The sequence below is a fragment of the Oryzias latipes genome, chromosome 17 (assembly GCF_053564925.1).
Source record: "Oryzias latipes strain Hd-rR chromosome 17, Olatipes_Hd-rR_3.1".
Lineage (NCBI taxonomy): Eukaryota > Metazoa > Chordata > Actinopteri > Beloniformes > Adrianichthyidae > Oryzias > Oryzias latipes.
The window spans coordinates 4682348-4696992 of NC_136253.1; the positions used below are offsets into that span (position 1 = coordinate 4682348).

At 45.0% G+C, this 14645-nt stretch overlaps 2 protein-coding genes and 1 non-coding gene across 8 annotated transcripts in view; all 3 read left to right on the forward strand.

The window, feature by feature from the left end:
* Window positions 1–5881, forward strand: sdhc (succinate dehydrogenase complex, subunit C, integral membrane protein). The gene is made up of 6 exons (XM_020710659.3): window positions 1–142; window positions 2712–2771; window positions 2903–3004; window positions 4081–4142; window positions 5392–5555; window positions 5678–5881. Exons 1-6 carry the CDS (start codon window positions 126–128, stop codon window positions 5780–5782), a joined length of 510 nt encoding a protein of 169 aa, XP_020566318.1. The 5' UTR covers window positions 1–125; the 3' UTR covers window positions 5783–5881.
* Window positions 5882–6974: 1093 nt separating this feature from the next.
* On the forward strand, window positions 6975–7048 carry trnar-ucu (transfer RNA arginine (anticodon UCU)). Its single transcript has one exon. It is a non-coding gene; the product is annotated as a tRNA-Arg (tRNA).
* A 1526-nt stretch (window positions 7049–8574) lies between these two features.
* The window catches only part of cadm3 (cell adhesion molecule 3), a 121327-nt gene continuing 115256 nt past the window's right edge, over window positions 8575–14645 (forward strand). For 5 of the 6 annotated variants that reach the window (XM_023964905.2, XM_023964906.2, XM_023964907.2 and 2 more), the window contains exons 1-2: window positions 8585–8826; window positions 10198–10355. In XM_023964905.2, the coding sequence (XP_023820673.1) occupies window positions 10265–10355 (91 nt within the window). In that variant the 5' untranslated portion in view covers window positions 8585–8826; window positions 10198–10264. Of the gene's footprint in view, window positions 8827–10197; window positions 10356–14645 lie in introns of all 6 variants that reach the window. The other variant, XM_023964910.2, reaches the window with a different exon arrangement.

The window sequence follows — 14645 nt, forward strand, 5'->3', positions numbered from 1 at the left end:
TTGTTTCAGCCTTTCTCTGGAATTAGGACCTTCCCGTCGAAATGTAGTACTGAATATATCAATGGACCTCCTTTAGATAACTTCACAACATCCGCTACGTCACTTCCGCTCACTTTCTGTCAAACATGGCGCTGCTTCTAAGGTCAGTCCGTTTGTGCTATTAAACTGTTTGGACTTATCAAGACCTTTATGAGATGCATATGAAGTGAAAAGTTAACGGTTAGCATCGACATTAAACAGTGTCCACAGCTGAAAATAACCCGCTGAATTTTAAACTTATATTTCCGTCCAGGATCCTGAATGTTTAGCGACACACCGCTAGCCAGCAGCTGTTTGCTAACTAGCTAAAGCTACATGGGACAGGACCTTGGCATTAGCAAACATCGTTTATGACTACTTCAAAGGGCTGCGCTTGCTGCTTTTAGTTGTCTCGCCACTTTCGTATCATATTGTTTATTTGTTGTGTAACTGCTAGAAATAAAAATGTTCTGATGTTGATATCACCACAAAAATCTGTGTTTACGGTCAAAAATACGTATGTATTAATGCGCTTTATGTGAAATTGTAATTTTTTCCATATTTCAGTTGTGTGCCCACCTCGCTAGGATTCAAAAAGGCAATAAAAACAAATATATATTTCGACTACTTGTCATTGAATGTTGACATAACGTATGTGTTCGCGCTCGTGTGCGTAAAACAAGTATGATATGACTTAAAAAAATCTAATTTTAGATCTATTTTCATGACAGGATCAACAACTTTCCAAGACTTCCTTGTTCTGCTTCTTGTTTATATGAAACCAGGGGGGTATTCCAGGAAGCATGTTTAAACTACCCTGACTTTAACCCTGAACTCTGGCTGAAATCCGCCTGAACTTGCTTACTCTGGGTATTGTAGTAGGTTAAGGGATGTCATCTGGACTTGGTTTTAGAGTTAGAAGACGTTTCACCTCTTATCCAAGAGGCTTTGTCAATTCTTTGTTGACAAAGCCTCTTGGATAAGAGGTGAAACGTCTTCTAACTCTAAAACCAAGTCCAGATGACATCCCCTAAACCTACTACAATGGAACCAACATGGATCAATGAAAGTCTTCATAGACATACTCTGGGTATGTTGGTTCAAAAAGACCGGATATGAGTTGGCGTAATTACGCTCGACTTGGTAACCCTGGGTTAATGCACGTGCACAGCAGGTACATAAAGACATTCTCAATGGATTGCCGATTTACGGAGTCACCATGGAAACACGTGGAGAAAAAAAGAGAGCGCTATACATCAGTGAGACCGAGATTTAAATGACGCTGTATAAAGATCATACGCCCATCAAAAAAAACAATGCGGCTGCATCATCAGCAAAAGAAAGAGTTTCTGCTTCAGGAAAATAAAGTAAACGCACGAGTCTCTATCTCATTTCTATTTTCATTGTGACATATATATATAAAACTTATCCAACTTAAATGAATTACAGTAAATTGTAACACGTAATTTAAAATATTATTTTTACAACTCATAATGTCTTAAAATATTTTTCTGGCTTTACTAACATTACACCATGAAGCAGTAGTGGTGCTAAATAAACTCATCATTCTCTCCCTCCCTCTCACTCATGGTGCTGAAATAATTAAACATAACAGGACAAATTAACTCGGCAAAACACAGTAAAACAGCTAAACAAAAAAAAAATCCACACTTAAACCCAAATCCGTCCAGACAGGCAAAGGGAATGGTATCCCACAATCCTTTGCGGTGCCGATCTAACAGCAGCACCAAAGTTACACCTACTTAATTGAATTAATTTGAATGAAAGTAAAGTAACTGTCTGAAAACTACGTGTCATTTTTAAACTGACTTAACAAAAAGAAAAGATGTATCTTAACTGAAGCAAATAATTAAGTTAGATCAAAGTAAAAAAGTTTCTTTCCAACATCCATATGTGGTCTTATCACCCTCTCATGGTGGAAAAAGTATTATCTGAGCTTCTTCATCCACTAAATCATCTTCAAATGGACACGTCATCCTCCTTCACATCTCTGTAAATTAAGTAACCTTAAACTAAACCTGCTCCAGACCAAGTTATGTTCAGAGCATGAGTTGCTATGGCAACTTGACCTACCCTGAAACTTACCTCCATTTCTGGAACCGAAAGCTGAGGTTATCAACTTCCTTAGCCTCAAACTTATCGTGGGAGCTAGCATAACCTGCTTTCTGGAAAAACCCCCTGCAGTTTGTTGTCTTCAGGCACGTGAACATGTGTTAAGTAGTCGAGCTTTGCATTTTCATCTGCTCTCTGAGACCAGCTGGGAAAAAACCTTCTGTATTTGGTTGCATCAGCTTCATATAGAAATGCAGAAGTGAAATCAAGATGGTCAGATGGTAGAACGTTAAAAACCACTTCATTATTGTGGTTGCATTTATTTAATGTAGTTTTCTTTTTTTTTCCATTTAGTTATTTAAGGTTTGTAAGAATTTCTTTGCCAGAAACCCAAAATAAGTTTTTGTCACCCTAAAAGGCTTCACAGTTGTGTTTTTGGTGGATTGTATACAATTTCAAATATAAATGTATTTTCTGTTGTTAACCTCAAACCTTTTTCTCATGGATGCTTCAGCTGAATGATAGATGTTTGTTTGTAATTGCTTGCTTCCTACGGTTGTCTCAGCCCATTTTCCCAACATTATAGAAATGTTTTTTATTTGTATATTTTGTTTTTGTAGGTCAGTGGCCCGCCAAGGTGTCTGCCTCTCCAAACCCCAATCCGGCGTCCTCTACAGACAGTGAGTTCTTAGTCTGAGAATTCATTGAATGATACTAAAACTCATGATGACAGACAGTAGTGATAATCCTTTTCTCCCAGTTAAAATTGAACAAGCTGGTGTATTTTCCTGCTTCTTTTTTTCATTTTTAGTGCTGCTCCAATGGGAACCACAGCTAAGGAGGAGATGAACAAGTTTTGGGCTAAAAACTCCAGACTAAACCGACCCATGTCTCCCCATTTGGCGATCTACAAGTACGTACTTTTTGATGAGTCTGAACCACAACAGGTTGTAAAAATACAGGAAAACTCAGTGAGGGCCAGCCGTGTTGTGAAGGCAAGGCAGTCGACCTCGGAAGGGAAGATCGCAGGTTTAGTTCCTGCCTCGCCTGCCCATGTGTCGAAGTGTCCTTGGGCAAGACATCTAACCCCACATTGCTGCTGGTGGTTGTAGGTTGGCGCCGTCAGTGTGTGAATGTGTCGGTGGGTGAACGGGTCTGTGACTCTAAAGCACTTTTCGGAGCCTCCCTATGGAAGTGCACGCCATTTACCATTTATTAAACAAATGCTAGTCTTAGTTCTCATCACAGATTCACAGTACAACATGTTTCAAACTGAAAACTGGATTATTCAAGTTACATTTTGTTTTACTTAAAGTCTAGGAAACTACAGGCCAAGCCTCTTTCATTTGATAATTAGTGCAGAAATAGTGTCTGTTCTTTCAGGAACTTTAAAAGCTGCAGTCAGGAAAATTGATCCATCTGTGTGTCTTGTAATTGAAACAAACAAACAAACAAACAATTTTTGGCTCTTATTTTTAGTTTTTCATTTTGTTCTATTGTCATGTTGGTGTTTGAAGGCTTTGCAGCAAAAACACTAAGCATTGATTGTTTCTGCCCAGAATGCTGGGGTAATTTGAATCCGTCTCCTTCTGCTCCTTTTGATAAACTTTGCAGAAGAACGCTAACCTCATTTACTCTGCCTCCGCAAAGAGAAGTCCCATTCTCTACCACTTAGTTGGAAAGTCATTATCTGCCATTTTTGCATGCTTTGCACTTTGTTATCTGTTTGACAAGTTTATACTGCGTGTTACCTCATTTGTAGTAAAGAGTCAAACTCCTTCTCAGTTCATAAAACCATCTTTAAGGGCTTAGTGATTTCTCTTTTACACCTCGACCGTCTGCAGCATCAGCTGGAAAACTTTGTGTTCTGAAGTAATGTATGACACAAACTGTTGTTTAAAACGCCAATATGGTTGAGTTTATTGAACATGAATGACGATGATGCTCAAGAATTCTCTTGGAATGTTTTTTGGTGCCTCTTCTGCTCAGGTGGTCAGTTCCTATGCTGATGTCCATCACACACAGAGGGACAGGATTAGCCCTCAGTGGAGGTAACACACATTTCATTCTTTTCATTTCAATTCCATCATTTAAAATGCATCCCCCCCATATTTGAATCCTTTCTGGTTCTGTTCTGTCACCAAAGAGAGCCTTTTGTTCCGCTGCTGGCGCCTCTGATTGACCCTGAACGCCTCTTTTGGGCATTTTAATCCAACCCTATTGATTTCTACTAAGAGCTTTTACTGGAAACAAATAAAATTCAGTGAAATTCTGCCCTTGTCTGTGAAAACTAAATTTAGCGCCCCCATCAGCTTAGAGCCTTGTGTTGGGCGTAAATTGTTGAATTGATGTCACTTTGAGACGACCTAGGAGTGCTGCTGACGTTAATGGAAGCTGCAGTAAAGGCCTCACCTACATTTTCTTTGCATGTTAATGGCCTCATTAAAGGTCAGTGTCAGTTTGACCCACAGACATTAACAGTCGCTGACTGTTGCCGCGTTCTGTCATTATGTCATGTGTGTCAAAACCAACTTCCCACTGCAAACCCCAACAGCTCTTTGTTCATCCGCACATTTCTGTAAATAATCACAACTTCATTCAGTTTCCTCCCACATCATTAGGACACATTAACTATTTCTACTCTGTGGTCCCTCGTTTAAATTCAGGACTTAGATTCTAAGAATAACCTGCAAAGTAGAATTATAGATGTTTTAACCCCTTGATGCCTGAATTTGTTTCCAGCTATGAATAAAAAAATGCACTTTTGGTTTTTCTTTCAAGTAGATGCTAAATGAAGGGACTTTTGGAGCTGAAGTGGTTGGATGTTTCACTCTTTTCTCACACAGACATGAACATTTTCACACTTTTTTTTTCTTGTTTAAACTCTCAAAGTTCAAACCTTCATAGAAAAATAAGTCCAGTATCATAGAATGAAAACAAAGATCTGATCGCATGAAGATTATTTTAACTCTTGCAAACTTCACTGATTGACAAGGTCAGCAGCCAATCAGGATGCAGAACACAGTGCACTGTAAAATAAGGCATATAAAATTGTGCTAAAAAACTGAACCGCCAAATAGTGAGGGACCAATTTATATGTATTTATTTATTTACCTGATTAATTTACTCTTAAATAAAAAACAGTTTTTTCAGAACCTGGAAGGAAAAGGTTTTGGTGTTGTGTGACCGATTTCCCATTGAGCCCTGATAAGATAAAAGGCAGACTGGATTTGCATGTTTTCTTCCTTCTTTCCGAGTTTTCCCGCACTTGTGGAGTCAGCTCTCCTGTCTGTGTTCCAGGCATCTCAGCCTTTGCTGCGGCAGCGTTGGTCTTACCTGGAAACTACCCCTATTACCTGGATTTGATCCATTCATTGTCCGTTGGTCCTGTCCTCATTGGGCTGGCTAAGTTCGGCATCGCCTTTCCAGTATCCTACCACACCTATAACGGCATCCGTCACTTGGTGAGATCAATGATTAGATTGGAAAGAGTGTGTGCTTCTGAGCAGCGTTTCCTTGTTCTGTCATCTAAACAGTTGTATTTGCAAATGTTCCTCTTCCTGATGCCTCTGCTGCTCTGTTTCAGTGCTGGGATCTCGGCAAAGGCTTCAGACTTCCAGAGGTGAACCGCAGTGGCTACGTCGTGATCGGCCTGTCCGTCATCACCTCCATCGTCCTGGCTTTAATTTGAGCTGGGGGAGAAATGGAGGTGGACTATTGTAAATGTTCTGTTCTGGCCAAAGGCAGTGAATTATTAAATAAAGGAATATGTTGTGCTTTACATAAACAATGTCCGTCCCTTGATACTAATTATTGCTAAAAAATGTTGTTGGATCCTCACATGCTGGACAGTCCAAACGGCATTAGAATGAATGTCTATTACAGTTTTTTTTTAAACAGACATGTTTTGAATTTTATTTATTTATTCATGTAATTTGTCAAACGGGGCTTTGACACCAACCCATTAAACCCTCGTCCCCCCCATTAATATTCATTCAGTGGGAGTCCTAGGCAGTGTGCCTACAGTGCTGTTTATTCATATTTTACCTTGTCTGAGTTGAAATGCATTTTTAACGTCAGGAAATGGGTTGAAATGTGGAGAGGCAGCGCCGTGGCGAAAACTGTGTGTGAACTCGTTCTTCACCGGCAGCCTGCCTCAGGCTTTACCTCCCTCTGAGCCACACAGGAGCCTCACACTCCACCTGAAAAGCTTTTGTCCTGCAGTGAGAATAAATGCAGGGTCATGATGTTGTGTCAGATCCAATTCCACTTATGAAGCATACTAAAGCGAGCGCTTTCAGAGAGAACAAGGGCACAAACAGCTGCTTTAAGCAGCTTCAAAAGTCACCCAAGAACTTCCACTGACAGTGATGTGTGCGCTTAGTTAGGTGAGCTTCCACAAAACGGCTTTACTTATTCATCAGTGGAAGTCGGCCCATCAGCTGGAAGCTGTCTGTTTAAAAACTGTCAACAGGAACGGCGTCTTTTCCAACAAATGTCTCCAGAGCTCAACTGAAATTTTCCCATTGGAAGTTGCTGGAGTCTGCGGACATGTGAGTAAAACTGGAGCAGTTTGAATCCCTGAAAGCCAAGAGCCTCCGTGAACCGCCTCCCATCTTAAGGTTTCCTCCATGACGTGAAATTTTAACGACACATCCTGTTTGGCACGAGCAGGGGTTGGAAGGCAGGGGGGGGGGGGGGGTCTAAGAGAATGAAGAGAGTTACGTGAAAGCGCAGCGGCAGCACCCCCTACCGATGGGCGAGGGGATTTCTTTTTTAAATAATGGCTGCGGTCCTGATGCTGAGGGATGGAGAGAACCGAGGCTGCACAGGGCGGGGAGGGGCACTATAAAGCTGGTTTTGATGCAGAAATAAGTGGTTCAGTCTCTGTGGCGCAATGGAATAGCGCGCTGGACTTCTAATCCAGAGGCTCCGGGTTCGAGTCCCGGCAGAGATGTAGGCACATGGATGTATCATTTTTTAGAAAGAGCCACATTTAGGATGTTTTCTGTCAACAACCAAAGAGGGGAATATGAAAGACTGGAGCTCTCCAGATGACGAATCCATAAACACGCACACAGTGGCTGAACCCCCGGTGAATGTCTGAAATCCTCAATCCGGTTTAAAACTCAAAGGTCAACTCTTTTATATGCAGATTGGAAACAAAAGCCGCTGCGGCGGAGGCGGCGCAGTCCTGGCTTCCTGCCCCATCCGGTTCATGCGCGGGCTTACAACGCAAAGCTCTCAGGACAACAGCCAACAATGGCAAAGACAAGCGCGCTCGTTTCAGCACCTGGAGCTGTCCACTCAATGAAAGCAGAGCAGCTCAGCCTTTCCCGCCCCCATAACAAGACTTTAATGCTGCCAGATGTTGAGGTTCTGTTCTCCCTTTCGGTTTGGAAACAGACACAGAAAGGACTCAGTTAGGACGCAGAGACGAATCTAAAAGTATCACTGAAAAACAAACACGAGTTTGAAGATTTTATTGGAATCATTTCTTACAATGACTTCACTTTCTTAAAAGTACTTGTTTGTTTATAGAAAAATCCGCTTCTTTGTTGGAGCTTTCCCTCCTGAGGCTCCTATCTCGAATGTTCCTCCCATCATGCCACCCCCCCAGCATCGTTGCCGCCTCTGCCACTGATTGGACTCTCGTGCGGCTGCCTCCATCCATGTTTAACCCCATCATGGTTCCCCACACGCAGACCTAATCCACCAGCAAAACTAATCCATAATCCTCTCTGGCAAGTTGACTCCCCCCCATCCCTTCCTCCCACCCTTGGATTCTCATCAGGTCTGATGCAGGAAACGTCACAGCTTCACGGACTTCCCTCTGATTACACGCAAACGTGGCCATTCTTTATGAATGTGAGGATGGAGACATTTTTTGAAACTCGTCTTCGTCATTTTTGAAGAGATATAAAGCCTTGAAAACAAATCCCGGATCTCCCCAAGGCCAAAAACTCCAGAATAATCACCACATTGTGAATTATCAAGGCTGTGGGAGAAAGCAGCGGGCCTTTCTGCAAGAACTGGGAATAGCATGTTGATAAGAACCCCCCCCCCCCCCCCCCACACACACACACACACACAGACACTCCACTGAGGACTGTGACAAAAGAGCAGCTGATGACCTGTTCGCTTTAGGAAATGATGCGCCTACAGGATCAAACCTAGCAGAAGGTCAGGTCACTTCAAATCCGAATCAAATGTAGATAAAAATGACCGAGAGGATCAAATCCTGCAGCCTCTGTCTGCAGGGATCATGTAACGCCACAACGCGCGCGCGCGCGATAAGACCAGTGTGGAGCATCACAGGACTATCATATGCTGATATTTCTATCTGCCTCATCTCCTTGGTGTTGCTCTCAGGCAGTAGGCCCCTGCTCTGGCCCTGTTATCCCGGTGGTACGGGCCAAATCGTATTATAATCCCCTCCCTCCCTCCCTTGCTCCCTCCTCTTCCTCGTCCCCCTCCCTTCCCTGTCCTCTTTCAGACCGTCTGTTTTTGCTGCAGTGAACGGTGGCTGTGGGAGACGCGCACACACCAAACAGAGAGTAAAGAGCCCAGGAAAAACAGGAGTCGCGAGTGGGAGCGTGGAGATAACAGGGGGAAAGTCGATGAAAGCGGACCGATAGAAGTCTCGGGACGAGCGACAATAGCGCACCAACGGAGGGACCTTACCGGAGACCAGGGCGGACAAAAACACCGATTCCCGGAGGCGGAATCTGACGGGTGTGTGTTAGTCTCAGTGCTTTACATCACATTTCGTGCAAACGCAAGGTTGGGGTGGTGGTGGTGGGGGGGTTGCCGTGGCCCATGGGCCAGACAGTGGACACCTGTCAGTGCTGACGCTTTTCCGTCTCCAGGAATGTGTGCGCGCGCGCTTACCAAATGTGTGCGCGTAATCCGTTATGCGTGCGCAGGGTGCAAGCGGAATAATCCCTGCGTGCCTTCATAATTTACCCCCACTGTGCAGGTTTTTTATGTTAAAGCCGCCTTTTGCTGTGCGATCCCTCCCGCCAAACCAGTTCTTCTGGCTCGAAATGATGACGAGAACATGTTTGGAGATAAAACAGCAGAGCAACTCGCAGACTGACTCGCAGAGCGCGCAGCTGCCAACCTTCAGCGAAGTCTCTAAATCTCAGAGCTGCCAGCAGCAGCAGCAGCAGCAGCAGCAGCAGAAAGGCTGCATCATGTGTGAGAGCAGGCGCGCTCCGACCCGTCATTCTCAGTATGCTCCGTTACAGAGAGCAGCTTCCCGCCACTCTGCTGTTGTTCTGGTTTTTATGGTCTCTTGTTTTGTACAGCAGGAACTTGGCGCGTCATTTCCCACAAAGGCACTTGCCCGAGTTGCCATTTCCAACCAACTCAACAGGAAGCAACTATGAGCATGCCCCCCTCCCCACTCCCCTCATGTTCTCCACCCTTCACCCCCTTACCAACAACACCCCACGTCCCCGCCCTCTGCGCGCGCCCATCCCATTGGCAAGTTGCACCAGCAGCGGAGTCGGGGTTCCTCTCAGCGGTGAGCGCATCGCAGATGGACCGAGGGGTTCAGTTCTGCGCAGGCTCCTGCTATTTTTGGGGAGTGTGAGAGAGGAGGTGAGCGTGTGCGTGCGCGACAGACACAGCATCGGTGCCAGAGCCATCCAGGAACGTCCGGTGCTGCGCAGAGCGCACCGCGCGTATTCTCTGCGGGCGTCAGGTGCTTCAGCCTGTGTTCTGCTTCATCTCTGTTCTCCTTTCAGCACCAACTGCTCCAACGCCGCGCGGCGTTAGTTTTTAATTAGACTGAGTTAGTGAGAGCACCCCCCCCCCTCCTTTTTCTCCCGTGAATAAATTCAGTGTAATAAGAAAGCTCAGATCCTCTGCTGCTTCCTCCTGCTCCTCCTTCCATTACCAGCCTCCACCACCTCCTTTCTGTCATGACGCTTGACTCTCACCCCCCTCAACCACCTCAGACTGTTTCACCACCAACAGATCATGAATACCCATGGAGCATTGTGCCAAGCAGAGTTCATTCAGCAGTGACAGAGGGCGTGCTTATTGGTGGCTGGGCCTCCTCTTCTTGTTCTCCTTAGCTCTCCACTGTTTCTCCTGCAGGTGACCCCTCACAGCTCCTCAGCCCTCCTGAGCTTTCAGTGACGCAGGCGGATCCGTGTGCCCCACCATGGCCTTCCCATCAGCCCCTTCCACGCGATGGAGTGTCAGCTTATTGACAGTACTATTCACAGCTGCGGTTCACAGCAACATTGCTTATGGTGAGCACGTCTCTGCCTCCTCTTCTGTCTACCTCTCTGTCTCACCCCAGGCCCCCGACCCCCTTGGCCCTCCTCTTTCTGTCTCTGCCAGTGCCCCATCTCTTGACTTGAGACTTCATTTTTTCCCCCTGTTGTTGTTTCATGTATTATGAAAAAAGAAGCAGAGAAGCGTTAATAAGCACATGGGACACTCCTACCTCCCGGGACCCTCGGTGGAATTTCTGACGTTGTTTTTGAGGAATTTGTGTGACTGGCACGTGGACACGGGACTCAGCACACACACACACACACACACACACACACACACACACACGCACGCACGCACGCACGCACGCACGCACGCACGCACGCACGCACGCACACACGCACACACACACGCACACGCAAGTTTGTGGCTCAGGAGGACGTCTTTCCCTCCCCTGGGATGCAGATCATACATCAGGAAACACCCCTCCCCCTGACTTGAGTTTGTGTTAGGGATCAATGCTGTGATCATCTTGTTTTGTCTCCAAACTGTTACTAAGCATAATCCCACACATGCAGAGTCACAAACACAACACTTGGATGAAACTGTAAGCGGTGCCAAAGCGAATTGTGTGAGAGGATTGGAAATGAGGAGCAATTTGTATTATCATCCCTGCTGTGTGCACCAAGTGAGCAGGAATCCAATGTCCAATGTGATTTCCCAATTACATAACACTCAAGTGATGGGCTGCCGGTAAAGCAACCTTTAAAGGACAAATTGTGTAAGAGACAATATGCCGTGTCATGATTGGCCCTCAATCCATGGAAAATTGATTAACCTAGGAAGAGTCCCGTTGCCATTTTCTCATTACAGTTGGAATGTAATTGCACTGAGTGTTTGGCAAAGAACTGAGAGACGATTTAGCAGGCAAGACACCTCCTAACAGGCGCTCCCTGATTTGCATTTTCAATATATACTCTCAGAGGTCCTTTTTGTTCGTTTGTGGACACCCGCATTATTAAACAAATCTGAATGCATCCTCAAATGCACAATGCAATCATATGCATGGACACACATGTGTGCCCACATGCGCAAGCCCACCCTATTACACTTTGAAATTGTCTCTCTGCTTTGCCTATGTTGGACCTTCTGTTGAATTGGGTTTGCTTAGGCTTTTGTGAATTTATGCATGAAATATGGGTCAGTCAATAGAATAAAAAACAACAAACAGAAACTGGGATAAGGCAAGCTTAACTCATGCAGATGGAAACAGGCGAGGCCTTAAGAGCTGGTAAAGATGAGGAATGGGCCAACGGGCGAAGGCGCTGACGATGAAATATTAAACTCTCGTCAGATGCTTGACTCGGATCTTGCAGCTCGTCACTGAAATCCAGGCAGCGGTTCGTTATTTGGGTCCGAAAATGATTTTGGCTCATTTTCAAAAGCATGTCACATTTGATTAAGGTGTGTTCAGGGGGAGGCCAGGCCATGCATGCCCAACTCTTGCTATGGTTTTACCTTGGCACTGTTTTACATTATCATGTCAGTCAGAAGGAGTAATTAAGTCTGGGATGTCTGACAGCATTTAAGAGATGAGAAAACACGTCAGAGTGAAACTGAGTGGGAAAGAGGGAGTGCTGACTTGACAGAGGTTCAGTGCCATGAGATGTGGGTTCTTTTGTCATGAGATTTCTTATCAAGCTGGAGTGGAAAACTGTTATTAAGCCACCTCCCACTTTTGCTGTCCATCCAAAACAGGTTCTGAATTCTACAAAGCGTTGAGTTTACGCAAGACGTACCAACGCCCAACTCATTTTCTTGTTGGTGGAGAAGGAACTAAGTTCTTCTATTGCAACACACACACAGACAATTTGCATGTATACATTTATTTACCTCGTGTTTGCAATGCAGCTCTTGGCATGTGTGAGTAATGTCCAAACACTGGTGTTGAACTTTCAGAGGGAAATGTTGCGTGAAAGCCGCAGTGCGCCGGCCCATCGCTCCCATCTGCTCCCATCTCTCTGATTAGTGTTGTGACACGGCAGTGAAGTCGTTAAGTGCAAGATGGAGTAGAGTGAGGTGGGTAGGCAGATAATGCCATCATAATGGAGAAGTCCACGCAAAGAGACTCTGGAAAAGGAGAACTCTACTTAGCATAAATATTTGAACAATATGAATCAGAACGAAAAAATGATTCCCAGCCAATCAATGTAGAAGGAGACGAAGCGGCCAATGAAAGGAAGGCCCATTACAGCTGGACTCTGAGTCCACAGTGTTTGTTTGCATCACTTAAGAGGGCTAAAGAGCGAACCATACTGCAGAGGTGAATGTTGGGGAAGTTTTACAAAACTCCAGATTCCAATCAACCAATTTGTTTGTCATGTAAGTCAGGTCGTGGAGGGGGCAGCATCAGTTTAGCTTTTCTGATACTAAGTGCCCATTTTTCAACGTGGCCCCCTCTGCAGCTGGATGTGCAGGCATGCCGTGCCAAAGGAAACTGCCTTCTTTAAGGGCACAGATCAGCCATGTAATTGGTCGGCTGTGCCCTGCTTCAGTAACGTTGACCCAGTTACCCGGGGGCTATTGTGGAGGGTCTGTCTACGGGGGAATTCATCTGACAGCAAGTTGTGTGCTGTGCTCTCCCATCAGCCACCTGGCCTTTGGCTCAGCGGCTGCCCGCTCTCCGTTCCTAGTAGGTTGTTTGCATTTGTGGTAAGGAGCATGGCTAATAGTTTATTTACTCTGCAAGTTCTGCTATTCGGAACCATTAAAAGAATCCAGATGCTTCCAGCTGGGGCCAGTAATGATTAGGGATTAAAGACGGGGAGCTCTGTGGACCAGTTGTTAGTGTGTTAAGATTTACAGGCAGGAGGACTCTGCTGGATTGCCAGCAGTTCACTTGATCCTGCCACAAAAAGGGGTCTCTTCCCCCCAGGACCAACCCCTTCTTTCTGGCTCAAAGCCCACTTCCTGTGTGTGCTGCTGTTGTTTGTTGACTTCCTGTGTGCCAAGAAGTGGAAATGGTTGGCTAATATGCAGCAGAGCTAGCAGACAATAGCAGTTGGTGGTTTGGATGAGAGGCTTTTCCCTGTTAACAAGGCTGACTGATAAGCAGTGACTCATTAACAAGCTGAGGTACACAGAGCCTGGGGGAATTACCGCCTAGCCACTGTGACATTAATAAGAAGCCTAAGCTATTTTTCCATTTGGCTTCTAACTAGTGGTTTCCACTCTCACTGTTGGATAGTTAGCAGCTCCACAGCTCTTCCATGTGTGTCAGATACTGGTTACCTGGTTCGGCTCATCAGCGTTGTCCGAAAGGGCGTCTGCTGCTCCACGGAAAAAAGCTCATTATCCTTCTCCACATACTTTCAGAAAGATCTTGGAAGGAGCTGAATTAATTCTTCTCTTAATTAGCAGCATGTTTGCTTTTTCAAAGAAAAAGATGAAAAGCAACACTACTTTTGAAGGCAGATCCTAGATTTCAGTCATTGACAAGGACGATAATCAGTCACAGATCCAATTAAGCATTTAAAATCAGCTGAGAGCTTCAAGCACCTTGTCTTAACTCTGAGTCTTAAAACCTAATCCTTCCAATTTCCATTGTCTCATGCTTTCCCTCCTCTTCCACCCTCAGGAGTGTTCTGTCGTCCCGATCAGTTTTGTGATTACTGAATGGACCCTTATTGGCTTGCATTAGTTTGCAACAGATTCACATCTGGCAGAAAACCAATCATTTCTCCTGTGCATCACTCTGATTAATTAAGACTCTGTGGCTGATTGATTAAAGACCCAACAAAGCACCCGCCATGAGCACTAAGACCTTAGAGATGATTTATTTCACACATTACTCTCATTGCTGTGTCTTCATGCGAACCTCATAGATCTAGATGTGCTGAAAAACAATGCTTCTAGAGGGAGCAACAGGAAGAGGAACTCCAAGTTAAATGAGGCGCGTGTATAAATAATTCATTTCAGGCTAAATAAAGCAGAAATAAGGTGGTGTTCTGCTGCAGTGAAGTCTTCGAGGGTCCAGGAGCGCCCGAACATGACTCCATTTAAAGTCATCTCTCAGAGGAAGTTCATATCCACCCTGGCCTGCTCAAACACTGAGCGATTACATCACAGGAGATCAATCTTCTCTGCTACCGATGTAATAACAGCCACTCCCATTTAGAGACGGGAGAACAGAAGGACTTGAGAGGTTTGGACGTGCGTTTACTCGCTCCGCTTCTTGTCTGGTGTTCTTAGAGCCTAACAGCAGCTGGATGTGAAATAAAGCGTGACTTTTGCATTTAGTAACCCATGGAACATAACTTCACACG

Bases quoted from the DNA above. Each gene is read 5' to 3' on its own strand.
- sdhc (XM_020710659.3), top strand. The intron at 3,005-4,080 runs GTACGTACTTTT...TCTTCTGCTCAG, and splicing joins CCCCATTTGGCGATCTACAA to GTGGTCAGTTCCTATGCTGA. The intron at 5,556-5,677 runs GTGAGATCAATG...GCTCTGTTTCAG, and splicing joins ATAACGGCATCCGTCACTTG to TGCTGGGATCTCGGCAAAGG.